This window comes from Aplidium turbinatum, chromosome 11 (genome assembly GCF_918807975.1).
Source record: "Aplidium turbinatum chromosome 11, kaAplTurb1.1, whole genome shotgun sequence".
NCBI classification, from domain to species: Eukaryota; Metazoa; Chordata; class Ascidiacea; order Aplousobranchia; family Polyclinidae; genus Aplidium; species Aplidium turbinatum.
Window position 1 is genome coordinate 13,210,064 of NC_137482.1, and position 13,618 is coordinate 13,223,681.

At 42.6% G+C, this 13,618-nt stretch overlaps 2 protein-coding genes across 2 annotated transcripts; both read left to right on the plus strand.

Moving 5' to 3' along the window:
- Positions 1–11,212: 11,212 nt before the first annotated feature.
- On the plus strand, positions 11,213–12,013 carry LOC145780225 (zinc finger BED domain-containing protein 5-like). Its single transcript, XM_082591928.1, has one exon. It carries the CDS (start codon positions 11,213–11,215, stop codon positions 12,011–12,013), a length of 801 nt encoding a protein of 266 aa, XP_082448054.1.
- Positions 12,014–12,490: 477 nt separating this feature from the next.
- LOC145780226 (protein FAM200A-like) lies at positions 12,491–13,099 on the plus strand. The gene has a single exon (XM_082591929.1). The coding sequence runs from the start codon at positions 12,491–12,493 to the stop codon at positions 13,097–13,099; it is 609 nt and encodes a 202-aa protein (XP_082448055.1).
- Positions 13,100–13,618: the final 519 nt, after the last annotated feature.

Sequence of the window (13,618 nt, forward strand, 5' to 3'; positions counted from 1 at the left end):
CGTTCGCCCAAAGTTAGAAAAACCTGGAAATTTCTGCAAAATGTGAAAAAATAAGGCCGTATCTTTAGGTGGCCATGATGTAGTCTATAATTATTCCTGATGACACTACGTCGTGTCAAAAACGTTAGATTTAGTAGTTTTTCTTGTTTTTTTCTATGTGTTTAATAAAATATGTTAAATCTGTTAACGTTACTGAGTGTTATATGTATCTGGTACAACAAGTCAAGCTCTGTACCAAGGCTCAAACATAACATCTTGTTAAAACATAATCAAATTAATCATCTGACCAATAACCTTTCTGCATTAACTTTTGTATTCACCACATGCCTAGCAAAGGTGAACGAAGTCACTTTTTTTGACTCCGGATTCGCTCTTCCTCCGAAAGTATTAACTCCGGCTCATGCTCCAACTCCGAAATTCATTTTGAAGTGGAATAAGCTTAAAACTACTATTTTCAAATAGTTTTTAAAAAACAAAAAAGCCTAAAACCACAAGGACTTTTTAAAAAAGCCCGGGTTTTTCTCAACCCTACTTTTGCTACACTATGCCCCCCGGACAGGAGAATAACCAACATTCACCACTTTGGGCCTTTTTGCTAAATTACGGGCCCCCCAAGGACTAACGAATAACAACTTTTATGCTTGAATTTAGTTGTTTAGGATGGTTTTAACCAAAAAATGTTGCGCGTAAACTATAAAATTACAATTTCGGGCCCCCAACAACCACAGCCCTGGGCCCTCAAGGGTACGCCGTACCCTCCGTACCCCCTCTCATAGGCCTTGGTAGTCATCACAATTATCATCGGTACTGTCTGTGTCGTCTTGATCCAATGGAAGGACATTGTTTGGGTTTTCACAGGACACAAGTTGGCATTGTCCACAAGGGTCAGGTCTGATGGACATTCTCGAAACTGTTTATGGGGACAATGCAGTAAAGCATATGATGGGTGGCAAAGTTGTGCAGAGAGTTTTGCGGGGCCACCTCTTGATAGAAAAATGCTTGAATGGGATGCTGGTCTCTGAAATGATGGATAGTGATCCCGAGTTAGCTGGTTCAGTGAAGTCGTGTAAGGACATGTACACCTTGTTGATAGAAGGAAAGACCACATTGGAAACAGTAGCTACTTCGGAGACAAATGCTAAACTTCTGCAAGCACTTGACAAGAAGAAACTTGGCTTGTCTGATAAATCCAGGACACGTAAGCTTTGGATTTCTTACATGAACATGGTCAAATGTACACGAATGCTGCTGATGGCAGATCGAATTGGTTCCTGGGATAGACATCTTAGTGCTGTTGCCGAGTGCTTACCAATATGTGCTGCTGCGGGGCACCACAACTACTTGAAATCTGCATACTTGTACTTGCAAAATATGCAAAACCTCAAAATGAAGGACCCTGCTGACTTCAAGAAATTTCAGGATGGATTACATGTCATCAGGCGAACCGACAAAGTCTGGGCTGGCCTTGGTTCGGACCTTGTAATTGAATAGACATTGATGAGATCGCTAAAGACAACCGGTGGCTTGACAAGGGGTAGTGGAATGAGCGAGGAGCAGCAAGCCTTGTGGGTGTTATCCTCACCAGCTTGTTCAGAGTAAAATCATGCGATGGAGGACTTCAACAGGCGTAGCATTTACAACGAGTGCACAGCATAAGGAAATGAGTGGGGTAAGGATGAAGAGAGATCAGGGCGACCTCGCGAAAATCAAAGAAAAGCTCCAATCATTCAGTCCATTTTGTGCGGATCCAACGCTGAGGAACATCATCAATGGAGTGATTGCGAAAGATGGCGTAAATGTTGATGACTATCGAACAGTCGGGAGGAAAATCTTTAAAAAAAATGGAGGGTCAGCCAGTTTTTACATATGCAAGTAAACGGAAGGACAAAGTGAAAACTTTACGTGATTCATGTTGCATCAAAGTTTCCCAAGATAGACCCATCAATCCCGCCCTACTTTTTCAGGGACTTTTGGTCATATCGAATGCAGGTGACTTTTCTCTAGAGGAGGTTCTAGAATACGAACTGAGCCCATTCCCACCTGCCCTGTTTGAGACAAGCAACATTATGAGGAAGCCAGAGAAAACACAGCTTGCTAAAGCAATCAATGAGTACGCAAGGAGCCTATCTGATGAGGCTGTTACCAACGAAGTACCACAGACCGAGAAGTATGTCCTTGATGGTGGTTCCCTCATGTATCGCGTACAATGGACGAAGGGCAGCACATACGGCGCCATTGCGGATGGCTATGTCGACTTTACCCTACGCAATTACGGGATGGCGACAGTCGTTTTCGACGGATATCGTGATCAACCATCAGTGAAGGACTGCACCCACCAACGCCATCAGCAGAAAAATCATTCAAAAGTGAGCTTCACTCCAGCAACAGTCTTCATTGGAAACAAGGAGGAATTCCTGTCACAGGGCTGCAATAAGCAAGGGCTGATCAATATGATAAGCAACAAACTGCGAGAGAAAGGCTCCACAGTTATAAACGCTGAAGGAGATGCCGACTATGATATTGTTCAGGCAACTATTGCAGCTTCTGAATACCACACTACAACCCTGGTTGGAGAAGACACAGATCTCTTGATTTTTCTCCTCTATCATATGGACAGTCGGAAGAAGACAATGTATTTTCGTTTGGACAAGAGGTCAAAAGATCAGAGGGTGTACAATATTAATACCCTAAAGGAATGTCTCGGACAACAGCTATATTCTCAGTTACTCTTCATCCATGCGTTTACAGGATGCGATACCACCTCACGAATCTTCGGAATAGGGAAGAGAACACTCTTTCAGAAAGCCACCAAAGGCGACAAGGAGCTAGAATCCTTGGCACTTGCATTTACACAACCTGGCCAGAAGGTGGATGCAATTGAAGAGTATGGCTACAGTTAATGGTTCTACTCTATGCTGGAAAGCAAAGCGAATCGCTGGCATCTTTGCGACATTCTGTGTTGAAAAAGAAAGTAGTTTCAGTGTCATCCTTTGTTGCGCCAGCCCGACTCCCACCAACTGCATCTTCTACAATATTCCATTTCCTGCTTGCTTACTATCAAATAATGATATGGTTAGGACTAGAAAGCAATTTGGACCCTACTGGCTGGGGTTGGAAGATTAAGGACAAACAATTCGCACCAGTAATGACTCCGAAAAACCCTGCACCTCACAATCTGTTAAAGATTGTGCATTATAATTGCACGATCGCTTGCACAACACGGCGATGTACATGTAGGAGGTACGGATTTTCGTGTACCTCTGCTTGTGGACAATGCCAACTTGTGTCCTGTGGAACCCAAACAATGTCCTTCCATTGGATCAAGACGACACAGACAGTACCGATGATAATTGTGACGACTACTAGTATGTAACAATCATAACTTGAAAAATGGTACTTCATCTCTGACATTCTCTGACGTTTAGTGCATACACTCTTACATCATAGGCGTCGATTCCTGGGAGGCAGGGGAGCGCGCCCCCAGTAGAAATTGTTTGGGGGGGCAGCAACCCTGCTTTTCTGTTCTTTTTTGTAGCTTTGACAGTGTAATTTTATGGAACTGTTTAAATTTGGGTACATATTTCATACTTTTTATCATCTTGCCCCCTCAGATTTTTTGTTAAATGTTAAAAAATCGACGCCTATGTCTTCCATGACTTCATAATGACATCTCAGACGGTTTCTGATATGTTCATTTGGTGCATAGATACCATGTTTATATGTATTTAATACATTTATAGTGTGTTAATTGAACTAAAAAAAAATTTGTGTACATTGAAAAATTTGGGGGGTTACCATTTTCAAATTATGTAAATTGACCACTTTCCCGGGGTCAGATTTTTGTAGACTTTTTTTCTGGGGTATAGTACAACCTAATCATACACTTAGAACAAAAAAACCTTTTGTATAAATTTTTTGGGGTCAAACCTTATATTGACCCGTCTATAACCCTGATGTAGCCTACAGTGTTGTTCAGATGTCATATCAATTTTGGAGTAATTGATCGAATGTAGGCTAAGCTTGTGTCATTTTCAATCGTAACCAGCCACATAGGAAATTCTAATGAAAGCTGTTCCATTATTTAAGCAGCCTACTTACAGCCTACAGTTTAAAATCTATGCCATTATGTGGAATTAAGTCGTAAACGAGATTCACTCTACCAACTCATTCATACAGCAAAAGGACTGTTCAATGGTCAATCAGCTGAAAAATTTAATGAAATTACAGGAAAATGTAATTGTAAACAAAATTAGAGAAAGCTGGAAAGAGTAGGCTAATCGCAAGCTAAATTTGTTGTAGGAAGTATGAATTGAAAAGAAAAAGATTTTCTGGGAACGGAACGCTCCTACAAAACCGTTTCACGGCGCTCAATCATACAAACAAAATTTATTCTATTGCAGGCTATGTTGGAAAAGCTTCGCTAGCTGTTGATAGTCTACGTAGCAACAAATGTATCAAGAAACTCAAACACATTACACAGGCCAACAAAAAATTTTTTTTTAAAAGGCACGACATGTTAGAGTCATTTTAGGGTACTTCGAGGCCCCTGATTCCGAAAATGCACTTTTTTTTCCAAATTGGCTCTAGTTTTTGAGATACAGCAAAAACATTTTTTTCGCAATTTTAAGCCCCTATAGATTTAACGTCGTGTCGTTTATTACATAGACTAAACTGAAAGTAATCCCAGATTCCCAGGCACATTTCTGAGTTGTATAAACGCTATTTGGAACCAATCACGTTGATTACAACCCAAACAAACAGCTATTTAACGTTTATACTGGCCTAGTAACAATCAAAATACGACGTGAAGCAAGCCTGAGGATACAAGATGTAGAATATATAACTTGTGTTTTGCGTTATGATATTTGTTGACTTCAACAGTACCAGACTTACTAACTAAGCTACTAAGTAGCCTACAAACAAAATGCATACATTGTTTTGCTTAACAAACTAGACAAATAAACAAAGCTCAGTTATCGATGAACAAACGCAACTCTTCGTTATGGTGGTAACCTTACTGAGCAACACCCAATCAAGGTATGAAGGCTATTTATGTAATAACAAAATATAAAGTTATGTTCTTCAGTAATGTAGCTGCTTAGAATTTTATCCTTGTTACGGAAGAACGTAATCTTGGCCTCGGAGTCAAGAATGCTACGTTGACCGAGATGAGGAGCCAAGATTCCAGCTGCCACTTTTGATTACTGAATCTCTAACTACAGTAGGTGGTGGAAGAGGTTTTGAGAAAAAACCTTGACCTTGCTCCAAAACATTGCTGATGATGATGGCGTATGAGCGATCTTTCCAGGCTAGATTGGAGGGCAGGAAATCTTCAGCCACTCAGCAGTCTCGTCGTCCAGGACCCTCAGACTATGCGCACCGTGTGGAGGCCGGTGGATTAGGCAGTGGTGGATGACATGGTCTGCGGTCTGTTCAGTGGCACCACACTCGTATTCTGATGAAGGAGCCAGGCCCCACTTGTGCATGTCCGAACGAAAGCGGCCTACGCCAGTTCGCAGGCGGTTTAGCCTGACCCACGCAAGCCTTGCGAGGGACATCCCTGGTGGACGGGGATCGGCGTCGGGTATGAAGTCACGGAGCGTGGAGGTGTGATTTTGCCACTCCGTGTTCCACATATGGTTCGTCCAGTGTGCCGCACTTAAACCAAGTTCTTCTGCGTTCTTAAGTAGTTGTTGTGCGGCAGGCACAAAGGGTCGTTTTGATTTCAGCCGCTGCTTTATAGGTGGTGGTCTCTTAAATGCTGCATGGAGGAGATGGTCGGGGTCCAAAGCGCGGCGAGCGAGAGAAATCGTGGCTCCTTTACGACGTAGCTCAGCGGGTTGGATGCCTGCTAGGATGGGTAGGCAGTCCGTTGGAGTGGGACGCAGGCATCCAATCACAGTACGCAGTGCGTCGTTGATGGCGGTATCAATCTGGTGGGTGTGAGAACTACGACACCAGACCGGCGCGCAGTACTCAGCGGTGGAATGAACAAGGGCTAGGGTAGCTGTACGAAGAGTTTTAGCACCAGCTCCCCAGCCAGAACCCGCCAATCGCCTCAAAAGTGCGACGCGTGTAGATAGTTTTTTGCGCAGTGACTTCAAGTGCCGGCGGTACGTGAGTGACCTGTCCAGGGTTATGCCGAGGTATGTAGGTTCGGCACAGTAGGGCAGGCGTTCCCCATCAATGTTGATGTTTATCTCACGCTGTGCCTCCCGATTGTTAAGGTGGAAGGCCGCCGACACTGTCTTTGACTTGCTGAGCTTTAGCTTCCATTTCTGGAGGTATGCTGATAGTGTTTGCATGTCTTGGCTGAGGTTCCTCTCCACTGACTGCTAGTTTCCTGCTGAGTGCAGGAGTGCCAGGTCATCTGCGTAAGCTTATTTCCTGGAGATGGTGGGGGGCAAGTCGTAGGTGTATATGTTGAACAGGAGAGGAGCCAAGACTGAGCCCTGTGGGACGCCGTTTTTAAGTCGACGTAGTCTGCTTTGACGACCGCTACCGGTTGTGAGGGTAAAACTGCGGTTTTGCACAAGTTCCATCATCATATGGACCATGTGTCTGTCAGGGAGCAGACGGAGTAACTTGCAGGTAAGGCCGCTATGCCATACGGTATCATAGGCAGCCGTGAGATCAACAAACACGGCGCCAGCCTTCTTCTTAGCCGAGAAGCTGTCCTCAATGTCTTGGGTCATAAGTGTGACCTGATCTACGGTTGATCGTCCGTGTCGGAAACCAGATTGTTCACGGGGGAGCTGCGGATCTATTATTGGTTCGACACGGGCGTAGATGAGTCTCTCGAGGATCTTGAAGGGGATGCAGAGCAGTGAGATTGGGCGGTAGCTCTTCGGGTCCCCTGGGGGCTTATTCGGCTTAGGAACTGCAACCACAAGGGCTCTTCTCCAGATTCTGGGAATTCTCAGGTGGCGCAAACAGCAGGAAAGGAAGTCTTTTAACCAAGACTTTAAGGAGGCAGCAGCATGGAGTATCAGCTCCGGGCAAAGGTGGTCAGGGCCCGGGGCTTTACCTGGCTTTAGGTGCTGGTGAACTCACCCGAGATGTTGTCCCCGTCTGGGGTTGTTACCCTCCAAAGGTCCGTCATTTCTTGCAAGACGAATCTATCTGATTCACGGTCTCTCGATTTGTATTTCCCGTTCTCCACAAGTTGTGAGGCGATGGAATTTGCTGAAACGGGACATTGTTGACGAGAGGCACGTGATCTGCCAGTTAGGTTGTTCAGTGTACTCCATGCTATGCGGCTGGAGTGCGTGAAGTCGATTGATTCAACGGCTTCTGTCCAGCGCTCCTTCCTCTTTGAGTCTAGCCTTGCCAGCAGAGCTGTGACTGAGCTGTTGGTGTCATTGCCCTGAGGGGCATGGAGGAAGTCGGAGTAGAGGCTTTCGCACTCCTTATCCCAGCACGGTATGTAGGTCTTTCGTCGGCCGCGGGGGATGGATTTTTTGCCGCTGATGTTATTGCATCACAAAAGTCCTGGTAGGCTTTTTCCACGTTGTTGGTGTGAGGGGATGGGAGATACTGTGTGGCTTCATTTGTGAGGAGGCTATAGTACTCCCAGTTAGCCATTCTGAAGTTTCATCGCTTAACAGGCTTGCTCGGGACAGGCATTATGAGCGTTGGAGCCGTGATAATCGAAGGTCAATGTTGGGACCTGGGGAACTTCTCTAGCACACGTCTGTCCGGTTGGCAATTATCGGAGTCATCACTTGCGAAAGCCAGATCGGGATTTGTACCAGTGTTCCAGCGTCCGGAGAAGAAGCTCGCTGCACCCTTGGGATCGTGCAGTAGGGTGAGGTTATTATTGACTGACCGTGAGGCCAGGCTTTCTCCGTCGATGTTGGTGGTGTTGTAGCCCCAGTCAACGTGGTGGCAATTAAAATCACCAGCATAGAGGCTGGGTTGGGGGAACACTGGGATGGCTGTTGGTGTTAAGCGTGAGGGTGGTGGCTTATAGACATTGATGATGTGATAGCCTGATATGTCTATGCATAGCCACTCTATCTCCAATTGGGCACTGGACTGGTCTATTGGCGTCCAGCTCAGTTGCTCATGGACAAACGTGGCGAGGCCGTGTTTCCTGCTGATGGTTGCGCCTGCGAGTGTGAAGTTGGGTAATACCAACTTATCTATAGATGTGCAGTGGGTCTCCTGGAGGAGAATGACGAGGGCCTGATGTTTTGTGGCCAGATACTCGATGATGCTGAGCTTGCTGGCCGTAATGCCCTCGGTGTTCAGCTGCAGTACGGTGGGTCAAAACATTGCTGAAGGTATTGAAGTTACTCTCGGTCATTCACGTTTTACTGTTGTTTCCAGCAAATCCCCACTTGAAACAAGAGAGGGCAAAGAAAAAACATAAATGGCAACGTCCATGCAATGGCTGCCTTGCACACTCCATGTAAACATGATGTTCCAACTTTCTTTGTGACGACTTCATTCGAACATGTTCACCGTACAGAAGTATCAATAAGGTGATTTCACGGCTCTCTTTACGCCATGGCACTTTGAACTTCTTCTTAGCCTTGAGCCCAGAAACGGGTTTGAGTGCAATGTTTGCATACTTTAGGTGGAACCCAGGACTTATCTTGATCAACCAGTTTCATGTCAAAGTAATAATAATAATGCTTGTTTTTATATAGCGCTGTATCCATCGCAGAATGCATTGCTCCTCAACGCTTTACAAAGCAGACAGTGTCAATGCAGCCGTATAGACAATAGAGGACAGCATCCTACTCGTCAAAGGCATATTTTATTAGTTTATACCATTTATTAGCCGGTAGATCAGTGGTTCTTAACCTTTACTAACCTGCCGAACACTTGCGCTAATCTGCAAGCTTTCGTTGAATTTTCGATGAGTCAGAAAAATAAAAATCTGCCACATTTAATAGTAATACATCGCTGTATCAATGAGACTTCTGTTGTTGTTTTTCTGAGACCAATACAATAGTGAGATTCGAGGCTTTGTCTCGGAAACAGCAATTCTCATGTCATTTTCGCATGCAAGCCGGTTTCGTTTTTTTAGTTTAACATCCACCAGAATAGAAAACGCATGCTCCCATAAATAAGTGGTTACGAATGGCATGAGAACTGCAAAGGCAACTTTTGTAATAAGAGGATAACTTTCCATTTGTTGGCACTAAATTACCATTACGTAAGCCGCTATCAAGTTTCGGCGGGACAATATTTTCCAAAAAGATTCGCTGATTCAGTAGGCCGTGTGTTAATGTTTCAGAATACGTTGTCGCCGGATCCCTGAAACAACTTCGTCGAACCCCCGGGGTTCGATCGAACCCTGGTTAAGAACCACTGCTATAGATAAAAAAAAACTTCTAGCAGCAAAGACTTGGCCTTAGCAAAGGCTTAGAATAAAATGTCATTTGTACAAGTATCCATTTCAGTAGGCCTACCTTTTCAATATAAAGCTGCATTTATAAACAGTTAAACACATGACTTTCAGGCTATTTTTCTTGTGAGGTACTGATTCACAACTGTTTTTATTGAATATTCATGTCTCCCTTACATTAATCACAGTTCATTTCAACCCTTGCTTACGTTTTGAAGGTTCGTACAACATCAACGAATTGAACTAGACAAGTGAAATTATGACATCACAATGGTAAGCAGGGCTGCAAATAAGTAATGTGCCAATTAAAAACTTTTGAGTAACGATTTCAAAAATATTTTTATTGTCCAATGTCTCGAAAACTAGAGCCAATTCGAAAAAACTAAGCGCATTTTCGGAATCAGGGACCCTGAAATACTCTAACGCCTAGATGGAGAAAATTTTGTGAGCACACAATTAGGTTGCACGCAATGAAAATAGCTCAACAAAGCATTCATTCGAGTCCTAACCTTCAACAATGCAAAGTCGTGGATCACAGCATCAAATGCAACGTCTGGTTTGGTGCACAAAATGTAATGGCTGTTCAATCGGTTTGAGTCATGGATTACAAGCAATTCTTTACAAATTTCAGTGTGCTAAAACTACGTTTTCAAAACTCTCAAAACAACAAAATATTTGGAAAAGTGTTTCGAAAGTTGCGATTAATGATTTTTTTGAGTAGCCTAAAGATTCTGGGTGATGAGTTCTGGTTTGAAGCACAAGTTTGCTGGGTAGCTTTCTTTCAAAAGTACCAACTCATCCAAAATGTTATTATTGTAGGCCAGTGGTTCCCAACCTTAGGTCCGCGGACCCCTTGGGGGTCCGTAAGAAAGCATTTGTGGGTCCGTGATTACCTTGATGAATTTTGGAGAAAAAAGAAACGAAATGCGATCTTTTTGCTTTCATTTCTCTCATTAAATTTGCTTACGTTGAAAAAGTTTTGGCATGGCACTTTGGGTCACCTTAATATTCAAATACTGCTGACATTTCTTGAACAATTCATTCATTTTCTTATTTGAACAACTGTTTAACCTGATATTTGCCGCAGGAGTCATAGCGGCAATGCAATATGACACAGTACAGTAGTTGTGTAGCATAATTATTACAATAGTAAATAGTCAATAGTATGTTAATTGAGTTTCAGGCAAAATTTAGGTAGAGGTCCGCAGGTCCACGACAACAAAAATATTGGGAACCACTGCTCTAAAATGACTCTCACCTTTTGTGCCAAAATGTTTTTGTTGACCTGTGTTATCGATTAGTTTGAAGTTCTATGGAAATTTCATCGTATGTCTGATGTGCAGCTGCAAGCATTTTGAACAATTCAAACAGGTTGTAGCCTACAACAGTGCTCTTCAACAGGGGTTCCGCGGAACCCTAGGGTTCCGCGGAACATGCAGTGGGGTTCCGTGAGTTTTAAGGGTTCCGCAAGGGTTCCTCGTTTTATTTAGGGAAATTGATTTCTTGCTTCAGCATTTTGATGCGTCATTCCGATTTTTTACATCACTGCACCGCATTCACACTTGAAGTAGGCCAGTTTGTTAAACAAGGGGTTGACTGCAGTCACCAACCGAATAAAACATTGCTATAATTGTTGCGTCACTGGTTGTTCATTGTTATTCTATTAACAATAACGTTATTGTTGCATCACAGTCATAGTAGATGTAGCCGGTGTACAGATCACAGAAGTACAAGCAGACTGAGTAGAGACTTGAGCTGCTGTTGATCCTTTGTGAGAATAAAGTAAAAACAGTTTTTAACCAAATTTTTATTGTTTAGTCAAGCCAGATGAAACAAAATAGCATATTTTCTTATATGAAGCCAAAGAATAGCAACAGCGAAGGTGTGGGCGGAAATGAGCCTTGTAGTTCAGTTGTAACAGAGACACCTCCGCCGAAGCAGACCAAATGTAATTCAATTGTCAAGGTTAGAAAATGGGACGACGCATATTTGAGATACGGGTTCTTTTTGCCGGATGACCAACTTTTGAATGTAGCTCCTCAGCCCGAATGTTTGATTTGCTGTAACAGACTTTCTAATTCAGCCATGGTCCCGGCTAAATTACAAAGACACTTACAAACAAATCATTCTGCGTACGCGACAAAGACTATCTCATTTTTTAAACATATGAAAAGAAGCGTGCACAAGCAAAAAGAGTCATTCTTAGGAGCAGTGAAAACCAATCCAGATATCTTGTTGACTTCATATCGACTGTCACATCATATTCTTAAAACAAAGAAACCATTTACTTTAGCCGAAGAAGTTATTAAACCAGCGTTGCAAATAGTAGCAGAGGAGCTCCTTGACAAGGAAACTGAACGCAAGTTACAAAGCATACCTCTGTCTGATACCATTGTAAGCAGAAGGGGATTTCATATGGCTGAAGATTTGTTGGAACAACTTTTATATAAAATCAAAAATGTTCCATGTTATGGGCTGCAACTGGATGAATTAACTGATATTGGGAGTAGAGCACAACTGCTTGTGTATATAAGAATTCCTGATATTGATTCATACAGCATTGTTGACGAATATTTGTGTTGCCTAGACTTGGATGTGAGCACAACTGCTGAACAAGTATTTAGTAAGCTCAACGAATTCTTGAAAGAAAAATAAATACCATGGGAAAAGTGCTGTTCTCTAACTACAGACGGGGCAGCTGTGGTGACTGGACGCTTTTCAGGAGTTGGTGTTTGTGTCAAGGCAGTTGCTATAAATTGTGTATTAAAACATTGTATTATTCATCGTGAAGCTCTGGCTGTAAAACCGCTTAGTTCTGACAAGCAGAGAAAAACGGAACTAGAAATGGTTTTGGATATAATTGTGAAAACAGTGAATTACATAAAATGTGGTGGTAAAGGCAAATCTGCAAGAGTTTTTCAAAAAGTATGTGAAGAAATGGAGTCAGATAATGTCACTCTTTTGCTGCATACAGAGGTGCGTTGGCTATCTCGTGGCAAAGTTTTGGCTCGGGTGTTCAAATTAAGATAGGAAATATCAGTTTTTCTTGCAGAAAAAAATCATGAATATGCTACCAATTTTCTTGATCATGAATGGGTTTGCAAACTGGCATATCTGGCTTCAATATTCGATATGTTGTCCACACTCAACACCAGCCTTCAAGGGAAAAGATCAGATATATTTTCCCAAGTTGACCAAATTGATGGCTTTAAAAGAAAAATTGACTGCTGGGCCAATAAAGTTTCAAAAAATGATTATTCTCCTTTTTGGTTTTTGAATGAATTTCTAAGTGAGGACTCCGAAGTTGAAGATACAGCTGAAATAAAGGAATTAGTGTTGGAGCATTTGAAGCTATTGAGGAAAAATTTCAACCGCTACTTTCCTGAAGAAGAATCTGAGATTTTCCGTTTGCGAAAGTGGGTGGTTAATCCTTTCGTTTTCCCTTGCCAACAACATGAAGAACTCCTGGATATCTGCAATGATATTCATTTGGAGGAAATCTTTGAAAAAAACGGAAAGGAATATTTTTGGATTTTTCTGTACGAAGGGACAGAAATTTCAAAGGAAGCATTGAAACTATTGTGTCAATTTCCAAATACCTATTTGTGTGAAACAGCATTTTCTGCTTTAACAACAATTAAGAACAAAAACAGAAGTTGCTTGAAGGGTGGCGATATGTGTATGAGAATTGCATTAAGCAACGTTGAACCACGATTTAAGAAGATTATAAAAGATATATAAGCAACAACAACAGAGTCATTAAGTGTCTGACTTTATAACTTTTGTAATAACTGTCTATGTTTTGAAATGTCTAATTATTTTTTGAAGTGTAACAGTGTAATAACGAAATATTTAATTTTCTGACCAAGCAATTTGTAAATTTTTTTAGTGGGGTTCCGTAACAAACGCGAAAGTACATGAGGGGTTCCGTGTTGACAAAAAGGTTGAAGAGCACTGATCTAGGGGGCTATACTAAAATTACCATCTACAACAATTTCGATTCGCAACATGATTGGAACCAACACTGGCCTGGCACGCAGACTTGTTAAGGGGAGTCCACGTTATCACTGACCAATCAACGGCTCTTCCAGGAGTTCACACAACAAACAGATGGGAATGGGTAACAGCTAACAGGATCATCAGCAAACACGCCCGCACTGCCCAAACATTACATAGATGGGGTACTCTCAGCAGCCTCGAATGCTCACACTGCAAATCCAACATTCAGGACGTCGATCACCAGGTCAAGGAATGCCCAAT

Coding starts and splice junctions, on each gene's coding strand:
- LOC145780225 (XM_082591928.1), top strand. CDS start 11,213: ATGAAGCCAAAGAATAGCAACAGCGAAGGTGTGGGCGGAAATGAGCCT.
- LOC145780226 (XM_082591929.1), top strand. CDS start 12,491: ATGTTGTCCACACTCAACACCAGCCTTCAAGGGAAAAGATCAGATATA.